General features: G+C 34.1%; 4 protein-coding genes across 10 annotated transcripts; all 4 read right to left on the reverse strand.

Moving 5' to 3' along the window:
• Positions 1–341: 341 nt before the first annotated feature.
• On the reverse strand, positions 342–6,637 carry LOC140975129 (uncharacterized). Of its 5 annotated transcripts, none has more exons than XM_073438686.1 (11): positions 6,343–6,522; positions 5,693–5,846; positions 5,424–5,596; positions 3,740–4,200; positions 3,576–3,663; positions 2,886–3,238; positions 2,294–2,736; positions 1,998–2,160; positions 1,643–1,804; positions 1,476–1,564; positions 342–578 (listed from the first exon to the last, which is right to left on the reverse strand). In XM_073438686.1, the coding sequence occupies exons 2-11, from the start codon at positions 5,803–5,805 to the stop codon at positions 425–427; spliced, it is 2,199 nt and encodes a 732-aa protein (XP_073294787.1). In that variant the 5' UTR covers positions 5,806–5,846; positions 6,343–6,522; the 3' UTR covers positions 342–424. The 5 variants fall into 5 exon arrangements, with proteins under 5 accessions (XP_073294787.1, XP_073294779.1, XP_073294804.1 ...); XM_073438678.1 differs by lacking the exon at positions 342–578 and adding an exon at positions 595–853 and having other exon boundaries at positions 6,399–6,637; XM_073438703.1 differs by lacking the exon at positions 342–578 and adding an exon at positions 595–853 and having other exon boundaries at positions 2,886–3,166; positions 6,343–6,524.
• Positions 6,638–6,932: 295 nt separating this feature from the next.
• LOC140975155 (farnesylcysteine lyase-like) lies at positions 6,933–10,269 on the reverse strand. Of its 2 annotated transcripts, XM_073438714.1 has the most exons (5): positions 9,646–10,269; positions 9,112–9,285; positions 8,357–8,716; positions 8,090–8,262; positions 6,933–7,432 (listed from the first exon to the last, which is right to left on the reverse strand). In XM_073438714.1, exons 1-5 carry the CDS (start codon positions 10,147–10,149, stop codon positions 7,165–7,167), a joined length of 1,479 nt encoding a protein of 492 aa, XP_073294815.1. In that variant the 5' UTR covers positions 10,150–10,269; the 3' UTR covers positions 6,933–7,164. The 2 variants fall into 2 exon arrangements, with proteins under 2 accessions (XP_073294815.1, XP_073294825.1); XM_073438724.1 differs by lacking the exon at positions 9,112–9,285.
• A 429-nt stretch (positions 10,270–10,698) lies between these two features.
• LOC140975167 (tRNA:m(4)X modification enzyme TRM13) lies at positions 10,699–14,803 on the reverse strand. Its single transcript, XM_073438734.1, has 9 exons — positions 14,631–14,803; positions 14,484–14,549; positions 13,915–14,241; positions 13,562–13,826; positions 13,316–13,373; positions 11,852–11,938; positions 11,646–11,777; positions 11,414–11,549; positions 10,699–11,191 (listed from the first exon to the last, which is right to left on the reverse strand). Exons 1-9 carry the CDS (start codon positions 14,702–14,704, stop codon positions 10,966–10,968), a joined length of 1,371 nt encoding a protein of 456 aa, XP_073294835.1. The 5' UTR covers positions 14,705–14,803; the 3' UTR covers positions 10,699–10,965.
• Positions 14,804–15,858: 1,055 nt separating this feature from the next.
• LOC140975175 (MACPF domain-containing protein At4g24290-like) lies at positions 15,859–22,105 on the reverse strand. 2 transcript variants are annotated; one of them, XM_073438755.1, is made up of 8 exons: positions 22,006–22,094; positions 21,339–21,868; positions 20,761–20,999; positions 20,145–20,346; positions 19,525–19,593; positions 19,177–19,363; positions 18,566–18,732; positions 15,859–16,742 (listed from the first exon to the last, which is right to left on the reverse strand). In XM_073438755.1, exons 2-8 carry the CDS (start codon positions 21,627–21,629, stop codon positions 16,059–16,061), a joined length of 1,839 nt encoding a protein of 612 aa, XP_073294856.1. In that variant the 5' UTR covers positions 21,630–21,868; positions 22,006–22,094; the 3' UTR covers positions 15,859–16,058. The 2 variants fall into 2 exon arrangements, with proteins under 2 accessions (XP_073294856.1, XP_073294847.1); XM_073438746.1 differs by having other exon boundaries at positions 21,339–22,105.
• Between the last annotated feature and the right edge of the window lie 5,275 nt (positions 22,106–27,380).

The raw sequence follows: 27,380 nt of genomic DNA on the forward strand, positions 1-27,380 counted from the left end.
TAATCAGTGCAGAAAGTCTTTTTTTCAACAATCTAGAAAGTCATTTTTGACATAACTTAACATTGCATATCATGGACGCAAATGCGTTTCGTTTACCAATAATTTTAGCAACACAAGAAAAAGCACAATCTAAACTTCAAAATAAAAAAGAAAAAAGAAAAAAAAATAATGCCATTTACAAATATCAAGAGTAACGCCTTTGTATTAGGCCATCAGATGGGATTATTATCAAAATTCCCGATGGCAATTCGACCCAAAACATCGTCCCAACAAAAGAATGAATAAAATTTCAAATGGGATGTATATATCAAGCGCATAGCCACTTTATCCCACTTGCTCTAATCTTGTTATCACATGGTAAAATTAATTCTGAGTTCTTTTGAAAAACTAACTGTAAGTAGCATCATTACTTTTAACACGAAGATTAAATATCTTTCCACTTGTTCTCATACTTTAGGAAGGCAAGGGCAGGATTTTCCCTCGGTGGGGCACGAACACGAGTTGACCTGCGAATCAGGGCATCATCTTCCGGTACATCTCTTTGTGTGGCCTCCTTCGATCTTCTATGAAGTTGGGCACTGTAAAAGAGAAGTCAAATCGGATAACGTCATAAATTTAAAACGGAGTAGGATAAGGGATTCAGGATGATACTCAGAGGTTATTTAAGTAAAGAACTTTAGCATATGAAAGTCAAGCTCAAATCTTAAAGATTAATATGTTCATGTCGAGAATCTTAAAAGAAGAAACAGAGGACATATGAAGCCTAATCATTAATGTGATGCAGTTATGGTATGGCCATGTTGACACAATATCATGGGGTAACACCTTGGCACCGTCCATATCTTTTGACAAGCTGGATCATCAAGTAATGTTGTTAACTGTTAAAAAGATTCTGAGCTCAAGGAGTCCAAAAAGACAAACAATACTATCAACATTAATTATAAATACTAGTAAAAGATGCACACGCGTTGCATATGTTATTATTATTTTTAATTTGATCAAATAATACTAAACAATTAACACGAAATTATTTTCAATTTAGAAGAGTTGATCGATCTAAAAGAGAAGATTTGTTTAGATATTTTTTTATGTAAAATGTGGAGTGACTTGAGGAAGTGTTTAGTAGAGTAAGAAGGGTAATTATAGAATTAAATATTTTGGTATCTTCTAAGGTAGTTACTCTAAGGGTCACACACTTAATAATATAGTATAGAATAGTATAGATGTTTTGTATTAGGATTCAGGAGTACAGTATACTCTGAATTCGAAAAATGCACAGCCTAATCCCTGTGATATTTTCCTAAGGCTCTAGAGGAAAATATTCAATAAAGTTTCGCAATTTTTTTATGTTACAAACTAAATATACAAACTATCAAATGCAAAATCAATCTTTATCCAGGGCATAAAAACTAACACCGGAAATTAGCATAGCATACAAAAATGAGAAAGAAATGCTTTTGCACAAATTCACAAACCATATTTTGTTGTAGAATTTCTGCAGCTGCTTTTTAAGAGCCCTCTCCCTCTCACCTTTTGGATTCAACGAACCAATCAAAGCATCAAGCTGCGAGAACGTTTCCGGTAGTAAATAAGAGCGAAACAAAAAAAAAAAAAACAAGATAACAGAGCCGGAGATCCTTACCTCTTCCTTGGTTTTATAGTAGCCCCATTGCTTAGAGTCAGAACTCTCAACAAATATTCTTCCATCACGTCGAAAAAACCAATACCTGCAATAATTTCTATCTTTCCCTAAAGGCATAGTGCGTATATATCTCTTCTCAATTTCACGTTCAAGAAATTCTTTCTGCATCAAAAGTAAATAGTGTATCTATCAGCGCCGAAGTTCACATCATATAAACCTACTTTCATCTCCATCAACCTTTTCTCCATTTTTACGAGAATAAACATGCACAAACATAAACAGATGCCAAAAATAAAATGCAAGCAAACACAAAACCCTCATAACACCCACCAAACAACAAATACATATAGATTACCCTCTGCTCAGTGCTTTTCATCTCGATTGATTCCTTGATTTCATGTTTCTTCAATTTGTGAATCTCCCTCTTCGATAGATGATTACCATTTTCAACAGAGTTGGGTTCAACCTTCTGTTTCTTCGAATTCTTCTCAGATATGTCGTCCCCAAGTTCAATCTCACTGCCCGCCAACATTATCCGGGAGCAAGGGAGGAAAATGAGAAACATAAGAAAATGAAGAGATGGCTACCATATCATTGAACTCATCTACCAAAATGTCATTACTTCAGAAATAAAAAACAATCAACTCTAACCTTTTTCTTGAATAATGATTCTGCTGAGAGTGAACTGACGAATGATTCTTTTTTCGGGCGTAAACTTTGTCATTCCTATTCTCTGAAATAACACCGTTGGGCATACTGTGATTGCCTTCACTCAACTTCACTTCTTTTTTTGCAGTAGCTTCGAACTTCCTACGCTCCTTTTCTTCTCTCTTCTTTCTACCTTCGTCCAATGCTTCATCCCTCCTTGTTGCAGAAAGAGCCTGTCGTTCTTCAACATACTCATCCAACTTGTCCCGAATAGTACCCGTCTCTAAAGCTTGAGCAACCAGTTCTTGAAATAATGCCAGTTTCACATGAATACCTAACAGGCCATAATGACCTCGCTTAATTGTACTGATGTGCATAGAAAAATCCACAGTACAACTTGTTTCCAAGAAATCACAGAGATATTCAGTCCAATTAATTTGTGTAATCTGAAATACAAAGAATTTGAGAGGTCAGGGTACTTAAGAAAGAACCAACTAAAACAAGAAAATAGTGATGATTGATGCGTCGTCCAACAAATATAACTTCTAAGATGAGAAATAACTGTCACAGAAATAAATTTTCTCAGATGTCTAACCTTCGATTTTCGTTTTTTATTTTCTACTGCCATGGAAAACTTCCCAGTGTCATTCAAAAGCAACCGAAGCAGAGTTGAATAAGATTCAACAATAAGCAACGGAGTGCTGTCCTTATAACATAAAGAATTCTCAAAGTCTTCGAGGGAAAATGGCGACAGATTGAATAGCCTGCCATAAGAACCACAAAAATCCCATAACATCAAAAGATTCCCCACACAATCCATAGGTACATTGAAATCGCGGCATGGGCAAGGCCTTTCCGTCAAAAGCCGATCTTCCTCTGCAGGTTCCACAAAGAGATCATCAATTGGATATTTTATGGTTTTAGCTTCTGGATTCTCAGTAGCTGCATCTACCAAAACAGGTAATAAATTGAGATGTATAAATATAATAAAACAAGGGATAGAAAAAACAGACTTTTTCAGCATTTAAAATCATAAAGAGAAAAAAATAATAATCCCAACAGGCACTAATGATCAGATTCAAGTGTACACAATGAAACACAAAGGAGACAAAAAAGAACAAAGAACTTAACCTCAGCCCAACTTTCCTTTTCTTGTTATTACACTGGATCCAAAAATGAATACATGAATTGCAATGTGACATTTGTTGGATAACAAGGAAAAACTAAAACATCAGCAACTGAAACAACCATGCTGGACCTGAAAAGCACGACAATTAAAGCCTACCTCCATCAGCAGTGGATGTTGAGGGCTTAGAAATTTCCTCACACGATTTCCTCCTTTTATATACCTTGAGCCCGTTTTCATTTTGCTCCTGAAATCAATAAAAATTAATGACACAGTTCCCAAAAAATGAAGGTACTAAAGGAAAATAGAAATTCAGACATCACCGCAGTCTTTTGTTTATCTTCAATTTTCTTTTGTTTGTCTTCAATTTTTTTTCGCTTTCTATTACAAACTACAAGTCCATCCTGGATGGAAATTTTATTCTTTAGTTCTAAAGGAGGGGCAGTTGAGATTCCATGCTTCCTTGCCAAAGAATCATGTATGACCCAAGGTAGGCTTCGATAAGTAGAGTCTTTGATGAAAGACTTCAGAAAACGTTTACTAAGAGGTGGATTCTTTGCCGTCAATTCATCAGCATTTACTATGACTTTTCCATTCATTTCATGGTCACTGCTAAGCCATGCAATCTCATACTGTGTTCTGTTAGCATCCTCCTGAAGAACTTTCAAAATTTTGCATGGAAATAAACGACCATCCTTCCTTCCAAATAAGTCAGCACCCACTGTAAATGGACCTTGTAACTTCGTAGCAATTGCATTTACCAGATCTTTTAGATTTAGCACGCCTGCCACAAAGAAAATAAAATTTTAAAAGTGTTTTATGCAATGTAGTAAACAATAACCACAAGAACAATATTAGAAGAAAAAGCACCTCAATCCAATTAGAGTAGAATGACAATTCAAGAAATCAAATGCGTTCTTGAAAAACATAAACAACCCTTCCCGACTAATTATCAACAACAGAAATACTAAAAACAAGATTTCCCTATATCCGAGGCCTGGGCGATGGGCTTTGAGAAAGGGGAATTCTCTGATTCTCTGAGATTCAAACAGCACGATCCTAATAATTATTCCTAATGTCACATGGTCACATGGGTGAGTATCAAGCCGCATATGAATTCCACGAAAAATGTAGAAGAAATAACATTATTATAGCAAAAATAGATGTCATCGACTTTAATGACCCACTATTGCTAGTCTTTGTACCGACAACCATAAAATATTTTCGATGTCGAATCAACTTTAATGACTCACTATTGCTAGTCTTTGTACCAACAACCGTAAAATATTTTTGTTCTCTCCGACATTGGAAATAACCGTGCCCTCAGCATTAACAGTAGATTCCCAATATTCTATAAAGAATGACTGAAAATACTACTGCCCAGATCATACAAGCGACGACAGAAACTGAATTTAGGTACAGTGAGTGTTATCAAGGACGAACGATCATGGGCATGTTAACCATATCTGACGACTATTTCACGAGGAATAAATTTTGCTTAAGACTATGAGCAAGAAACTGTGGTGTTGTCCAAGAGTTGGAGGAAGCAACGAGCTGTCGGTGTCACTGTTAGCTTTTGGCTAAACCCGCATCATGAAAAATATCAATGAATTTGACCACCTTCCTATTTTAAATTTTATCAGGCCACAAATATGCAGAACAAAAACAGAAAAGAACTGGATTAAAGGAAAAAATGTGGTATCGGAAAAAACGCTTTTTATACGCTGCCACGGGTCAAGGAATTCATTTAACGAACCAACAAAAAGGAAACATCTACGTACAAAAACAAAAACTCAATAACTATTCTACTTATTGAGAGGTACAATAGCTCACTGTGACAGAAAAAACCCAACAACGAATCAATACTTTACACTTGTTGGATTAGTTAGCAATTAATCAACAAGCGGAAACCAACAAACAGAATAAAGCCAGATCTAGACTCATTAATGGCATGAAAAAAATACTTCATATGTTATTAGATCGATAATCCAAAAGGGGCGGACTTACTATATTGGACATCACGAAGTACACGAGCTACATATTCAGTAGGAATATTTTGGATCCTTTCAGAAGCTTTTTTCTCGGAAACCAAAGCCTCTTCATAGGTTAGGTTACCCTTCCCTGTAGCTTTGCAATTCCAAACCCTCTGGCGATATAAGTTGATCCTCTTCAAATATTCACTGTTCAAATATAAATGGAGAGAAAACGTAAACACAAAAAAGTAAACGTATCTGAAGTTTTACCAAAATTTACACTTCAATGAGAATAATTTTCACCTATAGTTTCTGAAGATTTCTTTTGTGTAGCGAATTTGAAAGACTAGCTCTTGAGGCTTCAGATCACTGGGCTTTTCCACCAATGCAAGTGGCTTTCTTTTGTAGAGAGGCATAACTTCTGTATTTGAACACCTTCTAGTTTCAAGTTCATACCCTGTAAAACGAGTAAATCATTCTTGAATTTAAAACCCACTAGCAGAAAGTAAAAAAATGGGAAAAAGGAAAAAAAAACTAATGAAAGAAATAAAATAAATCGCCAACAAAATGTTAATCGACAAGAATCGACTAAACCGAGGGTAGACAAACCCAAGTTACCAAAAGAACCATATGCCCAATTCATAAATCCTGAGTAAATCATAATGAAGAAACAAAACAGATGAAAAAAATCAACGGAGAATTCAATTTTCGCTTCTTAAGACAACCACCAAAATAAAAAAAAACAACAATTATGCATGCATAGAAACTGTAACGATTCCCAATTCTCTACACACAACGCAACACACATAAACAGTTCAAGAAAAACCCAGAACTACGATCCAATCCGCAAAACATGAAATTTAAACTAAAAACGAAAAAAAAAAACATACATCCAGTTCATTCGTTCCCGCCAGAAATACATTAAATACATGCGTGAGAGCACATAGATTTACCGTGGACAGTGTGAGAAGAATTGATTTGAGGGTTTTCAACGGCGTAGTATGTGTACCTAAAAGAGGAGCGGAGGGGAAAATCAGAGAGGCGATGTTGGTACGTATATACGCCTGACGTGTTTCTCTTTCTCTCTAGCCTTCCCTCTCTCTCCCCTCATTCCCTGTCCCTCGTCTAACTCTGCCTATTTATAGTGAATTCCCCCACTTTTGATGTTTTTTGGGTACCAATAAATATTCCTTGCGAAATCACGATAACTCCCTAGGCGTGGGCTTTATAATTATGATTGATTTCAAGTCAAATGAGAACATGTTTTTATCTTTCTCCAGCAAAATTCAAATCTAAATTATTTCGTCCGATAATCCACGAGTCATATGTTTATTATTTTTAGATTTGTGTAATTTTAGGAAACTGTGCAATGCCTTAAAAATTTCAAAACGTCAAATATAAGACGAGTACAATATCAAATGAAATTTAACAACGAGAGTAGAATTCTCACTATAGATCCAACGACTAAAAATATTTTAGGTCCATGCTTTAGCCTCACGCAATTTTTTCAATACAATAGTGCTTATTGAATTTATCATGTGACTAATGCCCTTGAACTAATCTTATTGTATATATCATTCTCTCTATAGAAAAGTAAAGACATGAAAAAGTTTACACCGACATTAGAACAGGATAACTCCAGTTATGTTTCTGTCACAAATTTTCTTGCGTAAAGTTTCTGTTTTTACATCTGCACGCACAGTGGATTTGCACGTAACAATTCAGTTGCCTGCGGCGTGCGGCCATTATCAGCTCGTAAAAACTGATGCTTCAACTCACAAGTCGACATGCTTTTCTGATAAATCAATGCTAGAGCTCTTCAAGTTTGGTGAACTTAAATCAACTTGCCCATATAATCTCGAGAGGATCAAGCGTGCTATATTTTCAGCTGCAACAGCGCTCGTTTCCATGGTGCTAGCCGCATTTTCGAATGCGTTGACATAGTATAGATGATTATCGTCTAAAATGAAGGGAGCGTACTGCTCAGGTGCGTGGTAATGTGGATAAGCACCCCAGTTGATTTTGATCGTCTCCTCTCTCACACTGAAATTCGAAGTGCAAGAAGGATAGTAAGACAGACAAGAAAAGTAGTGATGAGTTAGAAAAGAAAGTTGTAGCGGAGCTAAAAATTTTCTAAAACAAATAGGACGGTATTTTCCTCTCTTGTGGTATTGCAAATATTTATGCAAGGAAAATTTACAGCACCTTCTGTCACCAGGTACATGAATCCGGGATCTCTCCTACAAATCAGGAATAATTAAATGAATCATGACCCTCCACCATACAATTTTCTTAACCATTTGGCTACACTCATTTCCTCGAATGCCGCCACAGACAGGGCACATATTAAATGCCACATCTGTTCCTTCCCATTCCGAACTATTTAATATCAAAGGCAAGGGCGGATCTTCATTCGATACATATTTTTTAAACTTTTATGAATGATTTTTCTAAAATTGCAAGTTTTGCCCCAAAAATCCATGAAATTCCCTCATAACACGAAATCCAGGGTTCGCCCCTGGATTTAACGCTACCAACGATTAGAAGGCAAGTACCGGATTACACATTCAAATTTCAAGGCATTTCTGGTCGGCAAATTTTAAGAACACAAACAAAATGCAGTATTTGGTCGACCAGCTATTCCAGTATCAAAAGACACAATTATATAATCAAATGCTATACAAGAAATTCGAAATATACCTGAAAATTTTGTCAAGTAAGTCATCAGCCAATTCATGGCGAGAGAATACTTTGTAAGTCATATCGTTGTCATGCTGCTTGAGAATACTGATACTCGAGAAAGGTACATCAGCAGACTCTATTGTGCCAACTAATTCTGGGATGTCCTTAACCTCTTTTAGACCAAAATACACCTAATTAAAACAACTGATTAAATTATAAGAAGGAAAAAGATGAATGGGAACATGATATAACAACAAAGATTCAAATGATGCAGTATATACTCACAGGATTTAAAACACCCCTAACAAAAGTCGCATGAGTGTGCTGCAATTTCCTAGGAGGTATAGATATTCCAGGGCTGAAACGTATATTTAGCTCATCTAAGGGTGTTGCCACAACCGTAACTTGACAGCTGTAACTCTTTCCCAACGTCGAGTTAAGCTCATAAAAATCTCCTAGTTTAGAAATGGATTCTATTTCTTCATTAAGGAGCAACTGAACATCTGAACGGTCAATTAATCCAGCAGCCATCTGCCAATTTCCTCCTTTAACAGACCATAAACCACCTCCTGATCCAGCCAAGGAAACTGCACCAGCGAGTCCACTGATGTTCACACTTTGCCCATAGTTTATTCTTGTAATAACCTACAAAAGTGAGAAAAATCTCATATTCAGCTACAAAAGACCTCAGATCATCTAAAGCTAAATGCACCTATATTCTACAAATAGCTAACTCATAAATGCACCTCTCAAATCTCTCTTGCACTTACATATGCTTATTTATTATATATACACAACGATAATGATTTTGTCCCCCTTACGGTTTTTGAATTTTTCTTTTGCCCCATGATAGCAAAACTTCTGGTTCTGCCACGACTAGTAGAGGTTCATTAGCATGACAAGCAGAAACCAAAAGCTAAATATTCAGGATGAAGCTTAAGAAACTATCAATTCACATACGCTGCATTTTGAGGTCCATCTAGGCTAAGTGCTGTGAGTGAGAGTATGAAAGTATCAGGTAAGGGAAACAAGTAACTCACAGTGACGAGCTCTTGTATGAGTAAAGGAGACAATCCAACTTCCACCAGTTCTTTTCCCAATGTGTGTGTAGTGAGATCGTATAGTCCCGCCCATTTAAGCATCATCTCAACACTTTCAAATATGGGCCGTGATTCAAAATCGTCGTAGTACCTCAAAAATTTATTGATCATAGCCTACAATTTTACATTTCTACGTTACAAGAAACTACATAACATACAATAGGAATTTATAGTAACAACAGCTACAACAGAACTTTTCCAAAAATATAAGCTTCACTACCCAAATCCTGCGCGTTCTTGCACGTTCCGAAAATACAGGGAATCAGGGATACATACAGGAACAAGTGACAAGATATAAAGCCAATGGAATAGATAACTTCATGCTGCAGAAAGCATTGCATCAAAGTATAGTACCACGAGATATGATCATTGCACCAGAACCAGTGCTTTGAGCAGTAAAAATACAACTCATCGAGTAGAATCTTGCAAAACAAGTACCTGACAAAACAAAAACCCTACAAACAGATTTTATACCTCAACAAAAGCATTCATCCGGTAGAGAGAGAACCCATATCTCAAGCACAGTATGATCGAATTCACATACGACACGAATCGTTGAACAATAGGCAACTTGGAGTTCGAACTCAGTGTCTTGAAAACGAATTTATGGCCGTCCCAAATGCCCAGGGAGAAAGTATCCTCGGTGTTTTTGGGGTCATTTACTGAAAGATTAAGACTTTTGGTGAAATTCAAGGTGTGGTAATTCTTGGGGTGGAGAATGGAGGCGCCCGCCTCGAAGGTTTCTCCGGATATGGTGACGGTGGCCATACGGCCACCTACTACGCCTTTTCGCTCAAAGATTGTGACTCGATCGATCACTTGGGATTGGATGGAGGAGTAGTGGCGGAGGAAGTGGGCGACGGAGGCGCCGCCGATGCCGCTTCCTACAATGCACACCGTATGTGGATTTGGCGCGGAGGAATGGGATAAAAGGAGACAGAGGATTATAACTGTGATTCGATGACATTGGCTCTTCATTTTGTTAGCAAAAATCGAAGCTTCGAGTATGAATTAATCGAACTCGGATTCTGCTCTGTGATTGTAGATGACGATGAGATTGGGTTGACTTTTATTCACTTGTTGACTCCATTTGCTTGACTTTTTCCATCACATATGTCAATAAATTTGGATGTCACACTGATATTATGTAGTAAAATCGCATATTTGATTTTGACAATTCAATGTTTTAGATTTGAACATTCTTGTCACATCATTATAAATAACTTGAAAAATAAAAAATCTTGCTAAATAATTTTTACATACAAAATCAGTGATATTGTATTTTTTTAAAATCAGAAAACCTACTCCCTCAAGTTATTATCACATGAAGAACCGGCTATTTAAAATTCAAATTTTTTTGCTAAATTTTTATTTTTGTAAAAAAATAATAATAATTAATTTTTGCTGATTTAGTTTTTTAAAGAAAAATCCCCAAATCATGCGGCTACAAGCAGCAGCTCAATCTTGACCGCATCCCACAAATACATAGAATGTTTATGCGGGACGGTCTGCATCCCACAAATATATCTATTACCTCTTCAAGATCTACTGTAAATGTTCTTTGATAGACATGTTGGAGAGTAACGTTAACAACGTAGTGGACGATAATGACTTTGTACACATATTTGCTAGTTGGTGTCTTACTTGTCTGCTGTATTTTTAGGTATCTGTACTTTTTTTCTTCTGTCAGTGGATCTAAATAAAAATTGCTGGTCTGTTTTCATAAACACATGAAAACTCCCATAAAAATTGAAAAACAAAGACTGAAACCTAGCATGCCACCTCAAGACGTTATCACGTCCTGGCAACCAAGAGGTTATTTTCAGGAGAAATACTGAAGGGAACATATTTTACGAGATGGGATTTCAGCCCTTGTGACTCCAGCCACATCAACCTCCCAACATCGATGATATCCTTGCACATGAATCCCAACGCTGCCCGATCTGTGGGCTGCATCTGCCTTATTATTTCTTCAACCGCACATAAGTCAGGGTCCGGGAAATTTTCCTTCTTTTCCCACCTAAATTACAAGAAAGAAATGATCATCATACACTAGCGAACACAAGAGATCCGCAAATGAATATATATATGTATGTGTGTGTGTGTGTTTGTGCGCGCAACTGCTTCATCAAAACTGTTGTACGCATGAGTCGTCCGAGCAGAGAGGTGATTGTCCATGATATAACGCCTGTTGGATAAGCGAGACAAGCAGAGTGAATAATGTAGACGACTAATGCTATACATGATTTGAAGTTGGGCCGAGTGATCCGCAACAGAAAATTCTGAGCCATGATCTGCATCAACTGCCCAACTGGTAAACCATGAAATCACGTGAAAATCTTCCTTGGTGAAACCCAAATCAGAAAAGTATCTCTTGTCTGCAGGTTGTCAATTGGCCGTGTGTCACCATATACTGATACTCCAAATGAAGAGGAAAAAGAAGATAAATGAAACAGGAGAATTTCAATTGTTACTTATATAAGTTTTCCAAAGACAGAGATGATGGCAACATGTTGCTATAGCTATGGCTTTCAGATAACTGGCTTGGGACTGAGTAGTAGTGTTATCTTCAGCTTGGGGGCTAATGCAGCACCTTAAGGTTGCATCTGAACCAAAATTGCACTACTCAAGAAACCTATATAATGGCAATGAATAAGGGTTGCTAATTAAAAAAATTTACCTGTTGCTGGCCCACAGAGATGTTTGCCAATGGCTAAAAACTCGACTCCCTGTAAAGCCTCTACAGCCTTCAAGTTCAGATCTTCAACTGCAGCAGTTAAAGAATTAATATCATCAAAAACAAAACATTCACAATAACATATTTAAATGAACTTAATTGAAAGTATACAAGTATCTCTTCACTGCTATGTTGATATCGTATTGGGGATTCAATTTTGAAGTGTTAGATTAACAATAACAGTTCTAAGAGGACCAATTTACAAAAGACTGATCAGAAGTATGGGATAAAAGTTTGAACATGCACAAAAATATAAGTAGGGTTGCTAGAAAGCGAAAAAACCTAGCCCCATAAACTTCAAAATTTCAAGTCTAACAGGAACTAATCAATCAAGTGCCAGCATGAATTTAAACATGTGAAAATTTCATAAAATTATTAAACGAAAAAAAGATCAGCGTTTAGGTTCTCAGCACAGACTGCAGACAGTAAGCACCTGATGCAGATGCAGTATATAATTACAATAGATAAGATTTTGTTTCACCTTAAAATATATCACACAAGTTGTATGTAGAACCACATCTCCGTGGCCACGGTTCATACAGGTGTTGCAGTATTAATGTAATTCTGTATTACATTAATTTGGACTAGACCATTTGGATCACACCAAAATATTTGAATGATGGGTTTTACTGCATCAGCAAAAGTGACACGCGCGAGTAATTTTGCTCTGGTTTTCAAAGGCAGTTGACATGCCCAATTCAATGCATTCCACAAATGAGAAATAAACCTAGTGGAAAAACAAGCTTCCACAAGTTAAAAAGGTCTAGATATTGGCAATTTGGCATAATACAATTACCAAGTTGGGAACAGCATTGAAGTTACATTAATAGGTTTTGTTCTATGAGTCACACGATTAAGGTTCTATCATCGACTTTTGAACGAAGGAAAATGAACGCTGGTACTGAACGTGTTTTTGGTCATTGAGAGTGAGAAAAACTTGCTAAGGAATTCGATGCCAACTTTGGTTCTTTAAAAGTTCTCATCTCCTTCTCGAGCCACCGCAGTCATTTCCTAAAGCCAATATTTTCAATCATAATTGTGCCATGCAAGTTTACACAGCATACTGCGAACAGATTGCACCAGAACAGAAGCATAGATATTAACCAAAGATAAGGAAGCTCTCGGCTGACACAGTTATACAAAAAGGTCAAGCAACAAAATGCAATCATAAAAATGAAATCATAACACTTGCACACAATCGCAAAGATTCACTCAAACATGAACGCAATGACCTTCAAGTATAGATCAAGCTCTCTTTAAAAGAAGCACTTTATAGGGCTATTAGTCGAATAAGTATTTCATTGATTAACTACACTGTTTCAATTGCCATTGTGTAAATAAAAAATAAATCAGAAAACACAGAAGAAAATGTCTTGGGATTCATAAAAGGAGGATTTGAAACCTTACTGTCTATTCTCAACCGCTCTAGTATTAAGGTCTCTTTCTGTCGCAAACTCCGATCAGCCTAATAAAATTAATTCACAATTTCACATCAAGGGTTTTTTAACCATTTCTCTTAGCAGAGAAAATCACAGGAAAAAAGAGCATGCCAACTAAATACCCCAATCATCATTGCAATTAAACCATGACATAATTACGCTGAATTTCGTTCCAAAAATGAGCGTTTAACATACGGGTTTCAGATTAACTTACCTTCAGCTTATATGACTTCCGCTCTACCAACACCACCTTCTTGATCCCATAACAATCAGAGAGCATCTGTGTCAGGTACCCCCTCCCAGCTCCAAACTCAACCACCGCAGGAATATCATTATGATTCTCAAACCCTTTGCTGGAATCACACTGGCCATTAGTTGAATTACAACTCAAATGAGATTGTTTTAACGCACCGAATTCTTCTAAATTCCCAAGAATTGAAGCCTGCTGCAACACATGTTTCTCCTGATATGGTAATTTCCTAGAAAAAACAGATAATAACCTATTACAGTGGAAGTTAACACTGTTAATGAGCAGAAAATGAGTAGATGTTGGAACTCATTAAATACTTGTCGATTTCTTGATGGGTCCATATACTACAAGCTCCAGGAATCTTGTAAGAACCTGGAATATTACTGCATAACGAAGAATGAACGGACTTGATTTTAGCAACCAATGCAGAGAATTCTAGGCCGGTCATGGCGTAAACGGCATTCCTTTTCATCTGCGGAGTAAGGATAGATTCATTAACAGAAGCTTTCTCTACTTCATCATTTTCATACTCATCACCCGCATTAATGCACTTCTGGTAGAAAGGTTGAAGTTCAAGCGACTGCATCCTCTTCAGCAACGGGCATCTATGTAAGTGGCTTTTGAGATTTTCATGAAGCACGGAGCTACAGCAGGCAAAACAATGCTCAGAGCATATCACTGCATACCTAGCATATATTATAAGGGGGACCCAAAGAACTATAGGAAGTAGGGAACCCGGAACCAAGGTTCAACCGATTTTTTTATTAAATATAAGCCCTTCAAGGTCTTCGTACACAAAAAAATAAACTCATGTGTCCTCCAGTGCATAAATGGAGCAAGTAGTAAAGAGAAACAATAAAACACGCAATGCAGATAAAGGGTTTACTGAGAAGGATCGATAGGGCAAGGAATCCACTGAGCATGAGACCTCTGGGTGTGATTTCCGCAGAATCTAAACCATTGAAATAAAGTAATCAACAACAGAACGGTTGCACGTCGATATTTGCAAATTAGAGGACGAGATAGATCTTACGGAGAATCAAGGAGAGGAGAATTTGCACACTGCCTGTTCTTCTTGGGGAGCCAGAATTTGCAGCGATTGACCATTTTCTCTTCTTTCTCGCTCTGAACCCTAGCTGCTCAGATAGTTGGGGTTTTTCTAAAAAATAAGCACTGCTGCGGATTTGGGGCTAATAGTGTCAGCCCACGTGGAACTACGGCTTGGTGCCAATAGTTTATTTAAATAACAAAACAATATCTCACATTTAAGATTATTTCTAGAAATACGGAAAATTAAATATTAAATAAATATTATAACCCTGTGAAAAAGAACTTGGTCATTCAGTTTTTTTGAAATTAATTTTAATTGATCTTGTACAATATATTCAAAAAAATTCTATATTTAATATTTATTTTTCCGTATTTTACCAATAATAATATAAAATTTATTAATTGATAAATTCTTTTAAATTACTTGCTAAAAAATTATAAAATAATTAATGAAAACATATTGGCGTATGATTTTGTATTTACATGCTTTCATGTGTTTCTATGTTTGATGCATTATAAGAAAGATTTTCTGAGATTGAGCAGCTGAGATGATAATTAGATTTTATTATCTCATTGAAGATCTTAGATCTTAAGACTCAAGTTATGATGTTATCTGATCTGTTATGTTGAATAAGAAAGATTGTCTGAGATTGGACAGCTGAGTAAAATAATTTGGCTCGAATACTTGAACCTTCATTTTTTAATATAATCTCGAGACCTACAAAACTAAATTACCAACAACTTACTTTTCATTTTTCTCATGACATTTTGGATTTTACTTGGTGGTTGAGCTTTTTGCTGTCCAAGAGAATTGTCATTGTGATCATTGTATGTATGGCTTAAGATAATTTATTTAAGGAGTGATTATTGTCCTGTATGAAGTATTACAGTATTACTACTTTCATTCATTCGAAGAGGATTAAGAATGAAATCACGCTCAGGGGTAGAATGAAGACTGAGGAAACAGGATTAGAGAGAAGGGAAACTCAAAATTCTACGTCGCTCCATGCAGCAATTCTTTGTTCCTAACCTACTGAATACCGAATGCTAAAGCCCTGGTCTTGCAATATAAGTTACACTTTCAAAATTACTGGATCAACTATGAATCAATATTTTTCTGCAGCAGTTTTTCTATAAAAAAAATTTAGAGCGCAGATGATTTCCTATCGATTGCGTGAATAGGTGACCAGGTTCCATTTTATCGCTGAAAATATTCCACTACCTCGTGGCAATGCAATTTGTCATCTCGTAGAATGGTTTAGTAACGTTAACAACAATATTTTGGTAGCAATAAAATCAATACATTGTGTTTTTTCAAAAACAAACAGAAGTACTCCATATATTACAACAATTATACACAAAGCCCAAGCACTGCACCTCAATCCTAATGTAAGACTACTAATCAAAAAGTTTAACCCAGCGATATTATTTCTTCATCCGGTGGAATGACGGCCAATAAAGAGTACTTCACGCGAAGTGATATTTTACCCTTATCTACCATGAGCCGAGCACCCGAGACCACCCAGTACCCAGGAGCGTTCTGTGGCCCTCTAGTCATTTCTGTGGTGTCAACAAACCTAAGAAGTTTAGGAGTTTGCGCAGGCACTGGGGGGCCTTCAGGATATAAAGCAGAGTTGACATTAACATCAGATGGATTCGGAGGAGGTTTCTGACTAGTCGAAAAGCGAGTACTAATTATAGTTGAAATTATTCCAGACTTGTGAGACGAGGCTGGGGAACCATCCCACTCTGCTATCCTCACAACCGTAGCACTAGTAACCCTGGAAAAATGCAGGCGTAAAAAGAGCACATTTTTCATACCAGATTCCTTAACTTCAAACTGTGCACCAGTGACTATACAATGATCATCATCGGACTCAACAGGTTCTGTGCATATATGGGAAAAACTTTTCCATTGGACCTTCTCATAATACCTTCGGTCATCAGAGTTACTACTGTGTCTGCCAGATTCATTACGAAGTTGAAAGCTTTTCGGCAAGGAGGACAAGTGCTGCAAATGGATAGCTAAGCAATTACTTCTCTTTCCTTCCAAATATAGTCGCAGACCAGTGACCGGTCGGTTTCCCACATCCACCTGTCAAGTCATTTTTTGCCACACAATGGATGCGACCCAATTATCAGCAACCTCAGTGCATGCAATAGTACAAATATATGATGATAAAGAATGTGAAATGATCAAAGCTTAAAGCAATCAATTCAACAAATGATCAGATTAATTAATGCATCTCAAAGTATGCCCAACATCTGTTTAGCAATGGTAGAGCGCAAGGCCCATTTCTGCAAGTTTTCTCTACCATAGTGATGCGTTACAAAATTGGCAACTCGCATGTTAAAAGCTAGTCTCAATACTGAATTAGGATTCATGTCCGTACATCTGTTGGGAACTTTATGCTGTCAAGTGCTCGAAAACCTACTTAAATTCGATGCTGAAACTCGAAAACCTACTTAAATTTGATACTGAAATATTCCGTTGTTGAAAGACTTCAGAAAGGCTGAAGATGTAAATCTAATCAACAATCAGAACTGCAATTCATGAGTTATTTTGGATGGATGGAATGCAGAATATGTTGGACCAGATCTAAAGATAAAACTATGAGATTATCTGTCTGTTGTGATATTTTTACACTATTTCAGAATAGAGAGGCCAAACATGACTACTTGTCAATAATTCCGATTGATAGCAATTGTGAAGGATCAGAATACGATTGTAGGAAGAACTGAATGGCCTTTCACTTTATAAAGATACCAAAATTATCATAATGGTATCGCCCATGAACGGGATTTCTTCACATTATCTATTTTTCTTATGATGACATGAAAATACCTATTTGCTTTTATTTAGTTATGAATCGCGTCTTTTTGTGAAACTCTTCTAACTGTTCTACGATTCACAAATTAATTCATGGAGACACGTGGGATGGCCATGTTTAAAGGCTCCTTGGTCCTCGACAAGAAGTTAGCTATATATGTTTGTCATATTTCTTTCTATTTGATTTATTTTCAACAACCACCTCACCCAGTCATTTAAAAGTGACAAAAATAGGAAGTGAAGCACTGTATTTATTAGAATCTTCCTTGCACCAATCATAAGCGGGTCAAACTGACATATACTGGTACGCAGACCGGACTAGATTTATTGGGCGTCACAGGCACTAGTCAATCAAAAACCCCCCCCACCCCCCACTTAGTTTGACCATGGAACTACATGATCCTGGAAATAAACGATTCCTTGTTAGAATTCCACTTAGCAATTACCCTCTCTGATTGATATAGCTCCTTTATTTGCCATAATTTGTTTATCAAGAAAAAGGTGTGTAGCAAGAGCGAAGAACTATATAATAAAAAAGTCAGAGGTTTAAATAGAGCACATTTCATCCATGCTGTTCAACTTCCTGGTGATCCCATTCCTGAACAAAACAGGAGCCAAATTTTAGGTGAAGGCTAGTCAAGTCGCCTTCAAAGGATCAAAGAATGTGGATATTCCACATCAGTCCACAACTGATTCAGTTTCCTTTTGGCAAGATCAAATATAGCTTGATTATTCCGGCCCTGCAACCATTGCTAGGTACTACAACCAGTTTCAAACCAGAAAATTTGCTCTCTGTAGGCCATTTGAAGTTGAAAGTTTTCCTTATTAAAATAGTGTCATTCAATCATCAGGACAGTAATCAAGTGTGAGGGACAAAGAAGGGGAAGAAACTCGTAAAAAAATGTTATTACTAATGGCTGACAAGGAGGGATAACCTCAAAATTAAAAGCGGATTTTTATACTTGAGATAATTCACACCTTAAATGTAGGAAAAAGGACACTCTTTTTCATCCATCAAAAGCACATGCACTACCATCACCATGAGGTTAAATTGAAACTTAAAAAGGTTAAAATTCAGGAGAAGTTACCTCGTTAGTATCGACATAAAGCTTCGGACCCATCAAACTGAACTGCAAAGATGCTACACCTTGCTGTTTCCTATCAGGACCAAGAGCAAGGTCACCAAATACAGGTGCCCACTGCTTTGGGAGTTGAAATTCCAAAAATTGATAAAGCTCTTCTATTGGTGGTTTATCTGCAAGAGAAGCAGCAGTTTAATGCCTATACACTATGGTATTCTATGTTCCATGAGAAGATACTCAATCTGACAATTAGGTTAATAATTAACTGCTGATGGCAGTAACATTGCCCTGTTTTGTTTTGGCACACCAATACTTAGGACTCAAAACAAAGACAAATTGCAAACTTTTGACAAACTGACACCAATTGCCACCACCTTAAGGCGAATTTTTGACCATTTTTAAGCTGTTGACATTCATTGATAAAAACATGTAACGCCATTAAGATATAAGCTGAAAATTTGAACTGCAAGGTTTCTGATAACATGATTTTCCGAAAGCTCGGAACAGGCATTATATCTTCTCAAGTTTGCAGCATTAGGCCTTGACATTTTCATTAAGCGTGTGAAATTTTAAAAGATGCCAGAAATCTATCAAATATAATGATACTTATTGCTTACAACGCAAATATAGATTGATGGCGTGACCCAAGAATCCACTGCCGTCAATTCCACTCAAAAGTGATGAAATCGGAATAAAAGACATTGATATCACTTCAGGCTCAAGCTGAACAGTTTGACACCACTTGTTATGAGGAATATTCCTGCTGCTGCTTCCGCCTCGCCTCCTCCAGAAGACAGTAATTTCCTGGAATTTTCATTATGAAAATTATGCCTACTAACAAGGAAATAACTACCGCAATAAAATTCCAGCAGCGCAAGTCTCCAACAAGGAATGAGTTGTGCAATGAATATTGTCTAAGTTGATGGATCTTATAACAAAACCAATGTAACTTATCTAGGGATTACCTTTTCATTGGAGCGAAAACTTGGTGTACCGGGATCCAAGAACGTAAATTCGCTTCCATTACTCTCATTCTGAAATGAATTAAACAGATGTATTTAACTATAGGAATTTTTACACGAGGATGCTTCTTAAATTACTAAATAAGAAACCAAAATCTTGTAACATGTTTCAACCACTAAAGGCTTTTCTTCCAAACAGTAATAAATTCTTTGATTTTCCAAGAAAAAGGATTATAGAACTTGATGCACTAAATTGAATAAAATCAACTAAAAATTCAAACTTTCATCATATTATTGCTGATTTAATTCGGACAGTTCGTCTATTTTATAGGTCTTGCGTAATTTAAGACTACCTTTGAAACCCTGCCCCCATACAATCCTCATAAAGTTGGCATGATAATGTACTTATGTTAACTTCAATACAACCTTGCAATTAATATGAAGGAGCAACATGGAAACCTTATTAAAATTCAGCGATGAATTTCATACATAATGTGCTACTTTATGACAAGGCACTCCCATCTACTGGAATAGTCCAAAAGATGATCTTATGACTTGATAAAATTACAAAAACATCGTGTCACAAACATGTGGTGATGGAAGGATAAATTTTTAAATCTAACCATTTCACCGCCATAAGATTTCTCAGGATACAAACCAGATTGTCCACTTGTATCACTAAACCTCTTGTCTGCCACCTCCTTCAATTTTTTCTGTATCTCAATGGGTTGAAGAGGCGATGAATGCTGTTGCTTTACATAGATAACATCCTTTCCCCCCATCTTCACACCAACAATGACATGTGTACCATATTTTTCAATAAACCTAAAAAGGTATTTTCAAAAGCTTAATTTCTCTAACAGAAAGATTGTACCTTAGGCAAATGATTAATCAGCACATGTAAATCATAATAAAACCTTCAAATAAAGATATATCAGTATGCAGTCAATTGGGGATGGAAGGATCGTGCAACTTAGCAATGTTGACAGCCACTAGAAATCATGGCAATTAAATGAATGGAAAATGAAATAAGAAAACTTCACTACTTATGACGTGTTCTAATTTTGTGTGTATATTTCATACTATCATTTCCCATTAAAAAGCAACACCATTCATGTCCTAGGCATATCAGAACAATTAAAGGGCCAGTCCCTTAATTCAAACATCTTGAGTCAGAGTAAATACGTGTATACATGTTTCAGTGATGTACATGTAAGAGAAATAAGGTTTTATGCTCGCCTTGTCAAAGCAGCAGGATCCCATGATGATGGAACAGCTTGTTTGACATGATCACAAAGCGTCACTTGGGCCTTTTCCAATGCAATGCTGTAGAGGGTGATGAAGACCCCATCAAAAGCAAGGGATTTTGTGAAAGCAGCATCTTTTTGCCAACAACCTGTGAACTCAAACGCTGCGTTGAAGTGGCCAGTCGGGATTTTACCCGAAAGTGATAATTCCTGGTTGAACTGCTCTGACATCTAAAGGCGAGATAATATGTTAATCACAAACTCAAAGACGAAATTCAGCTACTTCTCAAAATAACTATGATGAGTAATACATCTAATCCAAGGAATCAATGTAGCAAAAAATAATGCAGGTTTCAGCTCTTATAATCAAACAATTATAAAGACTTCCTTCTTTAACGAGTTCCAGCTCTCATTGCTAAGAATTGCTGTAAAACTCGAACGATTTAAAAGATATTACAAGGGAGGACCAAGAGTATAGCTGGTCAGCGGTAAAATGGCCAATTAATACATTTTGGCAGTCAAGTGGCAGTTTTACAAAACTTGTTGATAAAAATATTGTTCTAAAGATACCTGCTGGAAAGGAAGGATGTCAGAGCTGAACCGCATGCGCTCGCCTTTATCACAGTTGATGGACTTGGAAACGTTCTGGACCAAAATACCTCCGGGAACCGCTATATCCCGGACCCGATCATGGTCCACAGCGATCAACCTCGAGCCCTCTTTCGTGGCATGTGGATTCTTACAGTACTTAAACCGCAGGTCCAACGTCAAATCATAGCCCAAACCAATGCACTGCACGGCCTCCTCGGCCGCCGCCCTCAGCCTCAACAAAGTCTCTTTCTTGCTACTACCGTTCGCCATAACTCGACAAGAAAAGGTCTTTATCTATCAACCGGCTATATTTCTTCTGGAAATTACTCAACCATAACAACAAATTGAAGAATCGTTGAAGAGATCAACTGGGTTGTTGGTTTGCCTAATATTACTTAATCGGAACAGAGGTTTGGGAATATGATGGAGGTGATTGTGCTTTTGAGTTGAAATCTGCGGACTAGTCAACAATGGAGCAGGCACAGTTGATTGTTGAAAAGGTTGATCCACTGGAGGATCAATTTTTCACAGCAGATTAGTACGTAAAATTGATATTAATATTTATTATATTAACATATAAATGCAGGACTTAAAATTCCGAGTCTGAGTTAGGTAAATTATTAATAATGAAACCAGACATCGTCACATCGAGGGCCAGCGGTGGCTGGAAGTCAACACGCAGATGCCGCCGCCGAGTCTTCGTACATGGTCGGCGGGCCAACAAATAGCGGGTGGAGAGTGAACGAACCTGCAGTATAAATTTCCTTCTGGAATCTATTACTATTATAAATATATGAGTTTGAATTGTGAGCTTACCTTTTTATCCTTTTATTTATTTTATAATTTGTCATCTTCATTTAGTTATTTAAGTAATTTTTTATGTTAATTTAATATGTTAATTAATAGTATACTTAACTTTCATTTGTGAGTTTTCTTTTTTACCCTTTCATTTGTTTTATATTTTTCATGTTCATGGGGTTTTTAAGTAATTTTCATGTTAGTTAATATGATAATTAATAGTGTACTTAACTCAATCAAATTAATTATTATTTTGATTTACTTATAAATTAATCATAATGTTATACATTTAACAAAAATTGCTACTATTACTAACATCTATTTTATTTTATTTCTATTACTATTATAAATATGTGACTTTTATTTGTAAACTTCATATTTTATCGTTTTGTTTATTGTCATTTTTCATATTAGTTTAATATGATAATTAATAGTGTATTTAACTCAATCAAATTAATTATTATTTTTATTTTACTTTGTAAACTTACTATTTTACCTTTTTTTGGTTTTATAATTTGTGTAATGTTCATGATGTTCTTTAAGTTATTTTCTACGTTAGTTTAATAGGATTATTAATAGAACACTTAACCCAATCAAGCTATTTATTATTTTAATTTTACTTTTATTTTAAATTTAAATTTTTTTTTATTTTTAAATTTAAATTTAATTACTTTAATTTATACAATGACATCAAATTAATAGAAAATCACTCTTATAATGTTATACATTACAAAAATTATTAATATTACGAATATTAAAGTAATAATAGGAAGACGAATGGAGATGAGTGACATTGAAAAAAATTAAATAATTAAAAAATATTAAAGTCATATAAAACATCTTCTTCTCATTTAAAACAGAGGTATTTTAAGACTATTTATGTATCAACAAATATATGTGATTCAGAGAAAATATTTGTATGTAGGTGATTTCAATATAAACATTTAAGTTATTTAGTCAATTTTTTATATATGATGTTAAATAAATATTATCTATTTTCATTTGTAACCTTTCCATTTTACCTTTTTTTTTTTTTACAATTTGTCATGTTCATGATGTTATTTAAGTCATTTTTTATGTTAGTTTAATAAGATCATTAATAGTGTACTTAACTCAATCAAACTAATTATTGTTTTAATTTACTTTTAATTTTAATTTTAATTACGCAATTTATATTTCCGTCAAATTCATGAAAAATATCTACTATATTGATGATAGGTAATAATGGGCAGATGAAGGGAGATGAGTCGGATTGAATAAAAATAAATTATTAATAAATATTAAGGTTATATAAAACTTCTTTCTCCCATTTAGAATAAAGATATTTTCAAACTCTTTATGTGTTAATAGAGATACATGATTGAGAGAAATGTTTGTATGTAAGTTATTTCAAAAACTGTTTTTAAGCTATTTATTCAATGTTTTATACATGCTGCTAAATAAATATTACTAAATAATATGCTTCATTTGATCATTTTGTGTTCTCGCAATGAGATGAGTTTTTTAACATAGCATTACATGTTTTGGTGTTATATGTCGTTTGTATTGATCATGTTGTGTTTGGATTCTTTATGTGATTTGTTTATTCACCGAAAGAAAATATAAAACAAAACCATATATCCCACAAAAATGATTAATTTTAATTTTTTTCCTTGAGATATTTTGTTAATTTTAAACACATAATGCATGTTTTCAGTTTGCATAGATTACTTAGTTTGAAGCGACTTACAAAATATTAAAAATGATGAAATGTTTCTTCGTTTTTAGCTTACCATCTTCATTTGGTTCTTTAAAGTAATTTTTTATGTTAGTTTAATATGTTAATTAATAGTGTACTTAACTTTTATTTGTGAGTTTTCTTTTTAACCCTTTCATTTGTTTTATATTTTGTCATGTTCATGGGGTTCTTTAAGTCATTTTTTATGTTAGTTTAATATGATAATTAATAGTGTACTTAAGTCAATCAAATTAATTATTATTTTGACTTACTTATAAATTTATCATAATGTTATACATTTAAAAAAAATGCTACTATTACTAACATCTATTTTATTTTATTTCTATTACTATTATAAATATGTGACTTTTATTTGTAAACTTCATATTTTATCGTTTTGTTTATTGTCATTTTTTATATTAGTTTAATATGATAATTATAGTGTACTTAACTCAATCAAATTAATTATTATTTTTATTTTACTTTGTAAACTTACTATTTTACCTTTTTTTGGTTTTATAATTTGTGTAATGTTCATGATGTTCTTTAAGTTATTTTCTACGTTAGTTTAATAGAATTATTAATAGAGCACTTAACACAATCAAGCTATTTATTATTTTAATTTTACTTTTATTTTAAATTTAAAATTTACTTTATTTTTAAATTTAAATTTAATTACTTTAATTTATACAATGACATCAAATTAATAGAAAATCACTCTCATAATGTTATACATTTAAAAAAAATGCTACTATTACTAACATCTATTTTATTTTATTTCTATTACTATTATAAATATGTGACTTTTATTTGTAAACTTCATATTTTATCGTTTTGTTTATTGTCATTTTTTATATTAGTTTAATAAGATCATTAATAGTGTACTTAACTCAATCAAACTAATTATTATTTTAATTTACTTTTAAATTTAATTTTAATTAGAAAATTTATATAATTCCGTCAAATTCATGAAAAATATCTACCATATTGATGATAGGTAATAATGGGCAGATGAAGGGAGATGAGTCGAATTGAATAAAAATAAATTATTAATAAATATTAAGGTTATATAAAACTTCTTTCTCTCATTTAGAATAAAGATATTTTCAAACTCTTTATGTGTCAATAGAGATACATGATTGAGAGAAATGTTTGTATGTAAGTTATTTCAAACACTGTTTTTAAGCTATTTATTAAATGTTTTATATATGCTGCTAAAAAAATATTACTAAATAATATGCTTCATTTGATCATTTTATGTTCTTGCAATGAGATGAGTTTTTTAACATATCATTACATGTTTTGGTGTTATATGTCGTTTGTATTGATCATGTTGTGATTGGATTCCTTATGTGATTTGTTTGTTCACCGAAAGAAAATATAAAACAAAACCATATATCCCACAAAAATGATTATTTTTAATTTTTTTCCTTGATTTATTTTGTTAATTCTTAAACACATAATGCATGTTTTCAGTTTACTTAGATTACTTAGTTTGAAGCGACTTACAAAATATTAAAAATGATGAAATGTTTCTTCGTTTTTAGCCTATATCTCAGAATATAAAGAGATAATATTTTTTTATTTACTGGGACAAATGTATTTCCAGACTTCTGTCTATAAATCAGTATTCAAAATTTTTACAACATTATTATATTCTCTATTCAAATTTTTTTTATTTAAATTGATTGAAAGTATTTGAATTTGAGTTTTTATATGCTTGATTATATTATTTTTGTAGTATTATTTATTGTGAAATTAATAGATGGACTAAAAAAATTAGTGGATCTATGAGTCCTCTGGTGAACGACAAACATGGATAAATTGTTAAAAGAGATAATATCAAGTAGATTTTTTGTATACGATTTAGTTCTACTTAAATGATTATGCATGATTCTAAATTTTAATTGATCAGGAGTTAACGTATGTTTTGTCGTTGCCAAATATAATTTGTCAACGATCTAATATTTTTCTTTGATTTAAGGAAAATTATGTGACTTCGTATTATATTTTTATTTCTTAAGGTTTTATTAAATGATTTTTCATGATGATTTTGAGGCACCATTTTTTCCTTTGTGTGTTTTTTTAAAAAGTAAAATATTTATGAAACCATGACGTTAGTAAGACGTCTTCTCTTTATTTGAAAAAATATTGAAAAATTTATAAAAATTTTGAATAATATGCGTTAGTATTTAATTTGAGAGTGATTTATGTTTTTTGTTGATCGTATATACTTCAATTTCTTTGTTATTGTACTAAATAAATTATTTTTGAACTTTGAGTTATCATTTTTTATGGAGGTTGTTTGTGTCATGAATTTTTTAAATTCATTTTGTTTAATATTGTTGGCGGCAATTGATTTTTCTGATATTCTATTATTTGTCTTGTTGTTTATTTGAAAATATGTATGAGAGTACACCAATCAAAGCCACATATTTTGGGTCTTATGTTCTACGAAGAGGGTAATATATGATTTCTGTTAATTATATAATTTATTGGTTCTTCATACATGTAGTTAAGAAATGAATCAAATTTTGAACAAAAAATTTATGACAAACATAGTGGATGAAAAAAACATATTAAAAAAATAATGTTGCATATTACTATGCCCATATTTCTGTATGATATAATTCAAACACATTTTTTTAGATATTTGAAATTAGGTCTAACTAAGTGACATAAAACATATACATATATATTTGAAGGCGAATTTAAAGCACAATATTAAATCAAGAATGATTCATATTTAAATTTCAACGCAGCACAATGAAGAAGAAATTGAAAAATTGTATGTGTAAACCTTTAAGGGTTATATATTGATTATGTTGCTACTTCATGGTTTGCAACATATTGATGCCATATAAAATATCAATATTTCTCAAAGAATAAACAAAAAGAAAAAATTCTTCATTCAGATAAAGAAATACATCAAAAAAATTGTGTATAATTCTCATTCTATTTTTAATGGTTTGAGAACAATTCTAAAGCTTTGTGGACATAATATATCAATTTTGTGCATTTTTAATAAATTGAGACATTGAGCCGGTTTCACTTTATTTCTTCCGATATTATATCGATAGATTTCGAGGTGGCTAAGAAGTTTTTGTCTATTTTTTTTTTAGTTAAAGTGGCTAAAAAACTAATTCATGAGATATATGATGGTAACATAGAGAACTACTCGCCGAATAAATTTAGTTAGCCGAATAGTGAAATTCAAATTGAATTATACAATATTTCATCAAATTAATTTTGTCTAGAGTAGGTCTCTTGTGAGACGGTCTCATAAATCTTTCTCTGTGAGACGGGTCAACCCTACCGATATTCACAATAAAAAGCAATACTTTTAGCATAAAAAATAATACTTTTTCATGGATGACTCAAACAAGAGATCCGTTTCACAAAATACGACCCGTGAGACCGTCTCACACAAGTTTTTGTCTTTTGTCTATTATAAGATGCTCATGAAATCTAAACAATTGTATTATTAGATGAGATATTGAATAAGA

The sequence above is a fragment of the Primulina huaijiensis genome, chromosome 1 (genome assembly GCF_012295235.1).
Source record: "Primulina huaijiensis isolate GDHJ02 chromosome 1, ASM1229523v2, whole genome shotgun sequence".
Lineage (NCBI taxonomy): Eukaryota > Viridiplantae > Streptophyta > Magnoliopsida > Lamiales > Gesneriaceae > Primulina > Primulina huaijiensis.

Coding starts and splice junctions, on each gene's coding strand:
- LOC140975129 (XM_073438678.1), bottom strand. CDS start 5,805: ATGCCTCTCTACAAAAGAAAGCCACTTGCATTGGTGGAAAAGCCCAGT. Junction 5,597..5,692: donor GAAATCTTCAGAAACTATAG/GTGAAAATTATT, acceptor ATATTTGAACAG/TGAATATTTGAAGAGGATCA. Junction 2,161..2,293: donor AATCATTATTCAAGAAAAAG/GTTAGAGTTGAT, acceptor GTTGGCGGGCAG/TGAGATTGAACTTGGGGACG.
- LOC140975155 (XM_073438714.1), bottom strand. CDS start 10,149: ATGAAGAGCCAATGTCATCGAATCACAGTTATAATCCTCTGTCTCCTT. Junction 9,286..9,645: donor GGATGAATGCTTTTGTTGAG/GTATAAAATCTG, acceptor GTAAAATTGTAG/GCTATGATCAATAAATTTTT. Junction 8,263..8,356: donor TTAGGGGTGTTTTAAATCCT/GTGAGTATATAC, acceptor TGTTTTAATTAG/GTGTATTTTGGTCTAAAAGA.
- LOC140975167 (XM_073438734.1), bottom strand. CDS start 14,704: ATGGTCAATCGCTGCAAATTCTGGCTCCCCAAGAAGAACAGGCAGTGT. Junction 13,827..13,914: donor ACCCATCAAGAAATCGACAA/GTATTTAATGAG, acceptor TGTTTTTTCTAG/GAAATTACCATATCAGGAGA. Junction 11,192..11,413: donor TCGGCCCAACTTCAAATCAT/GTATAGCATTAG, acceptor CTTGTAATTTAG/GTGGGAAAAGAAGGAAAATT.
- LOC140975175 (XM_073438746.1), bottom strand. CDS start 21,629: ATGGCGAACGGTAGTAGCAAGAAAGAGACTTTGTTGAGGCTGAGGGCG. Junction 20,347..20,760: donor GATCCTGCTGCTTTGACAAG/GCGAGCATAAAA, acceptor ATACCTTTTTAG/GTTTATTGAAAAATATGGTA. Junction 19,364..19,524: donor GTTTTCGCTCCAATGAAAAG/GTAATCCCTAGA, acceptor TGAAAATTCCAG/GAAATTACTGTCTTCTGGAG.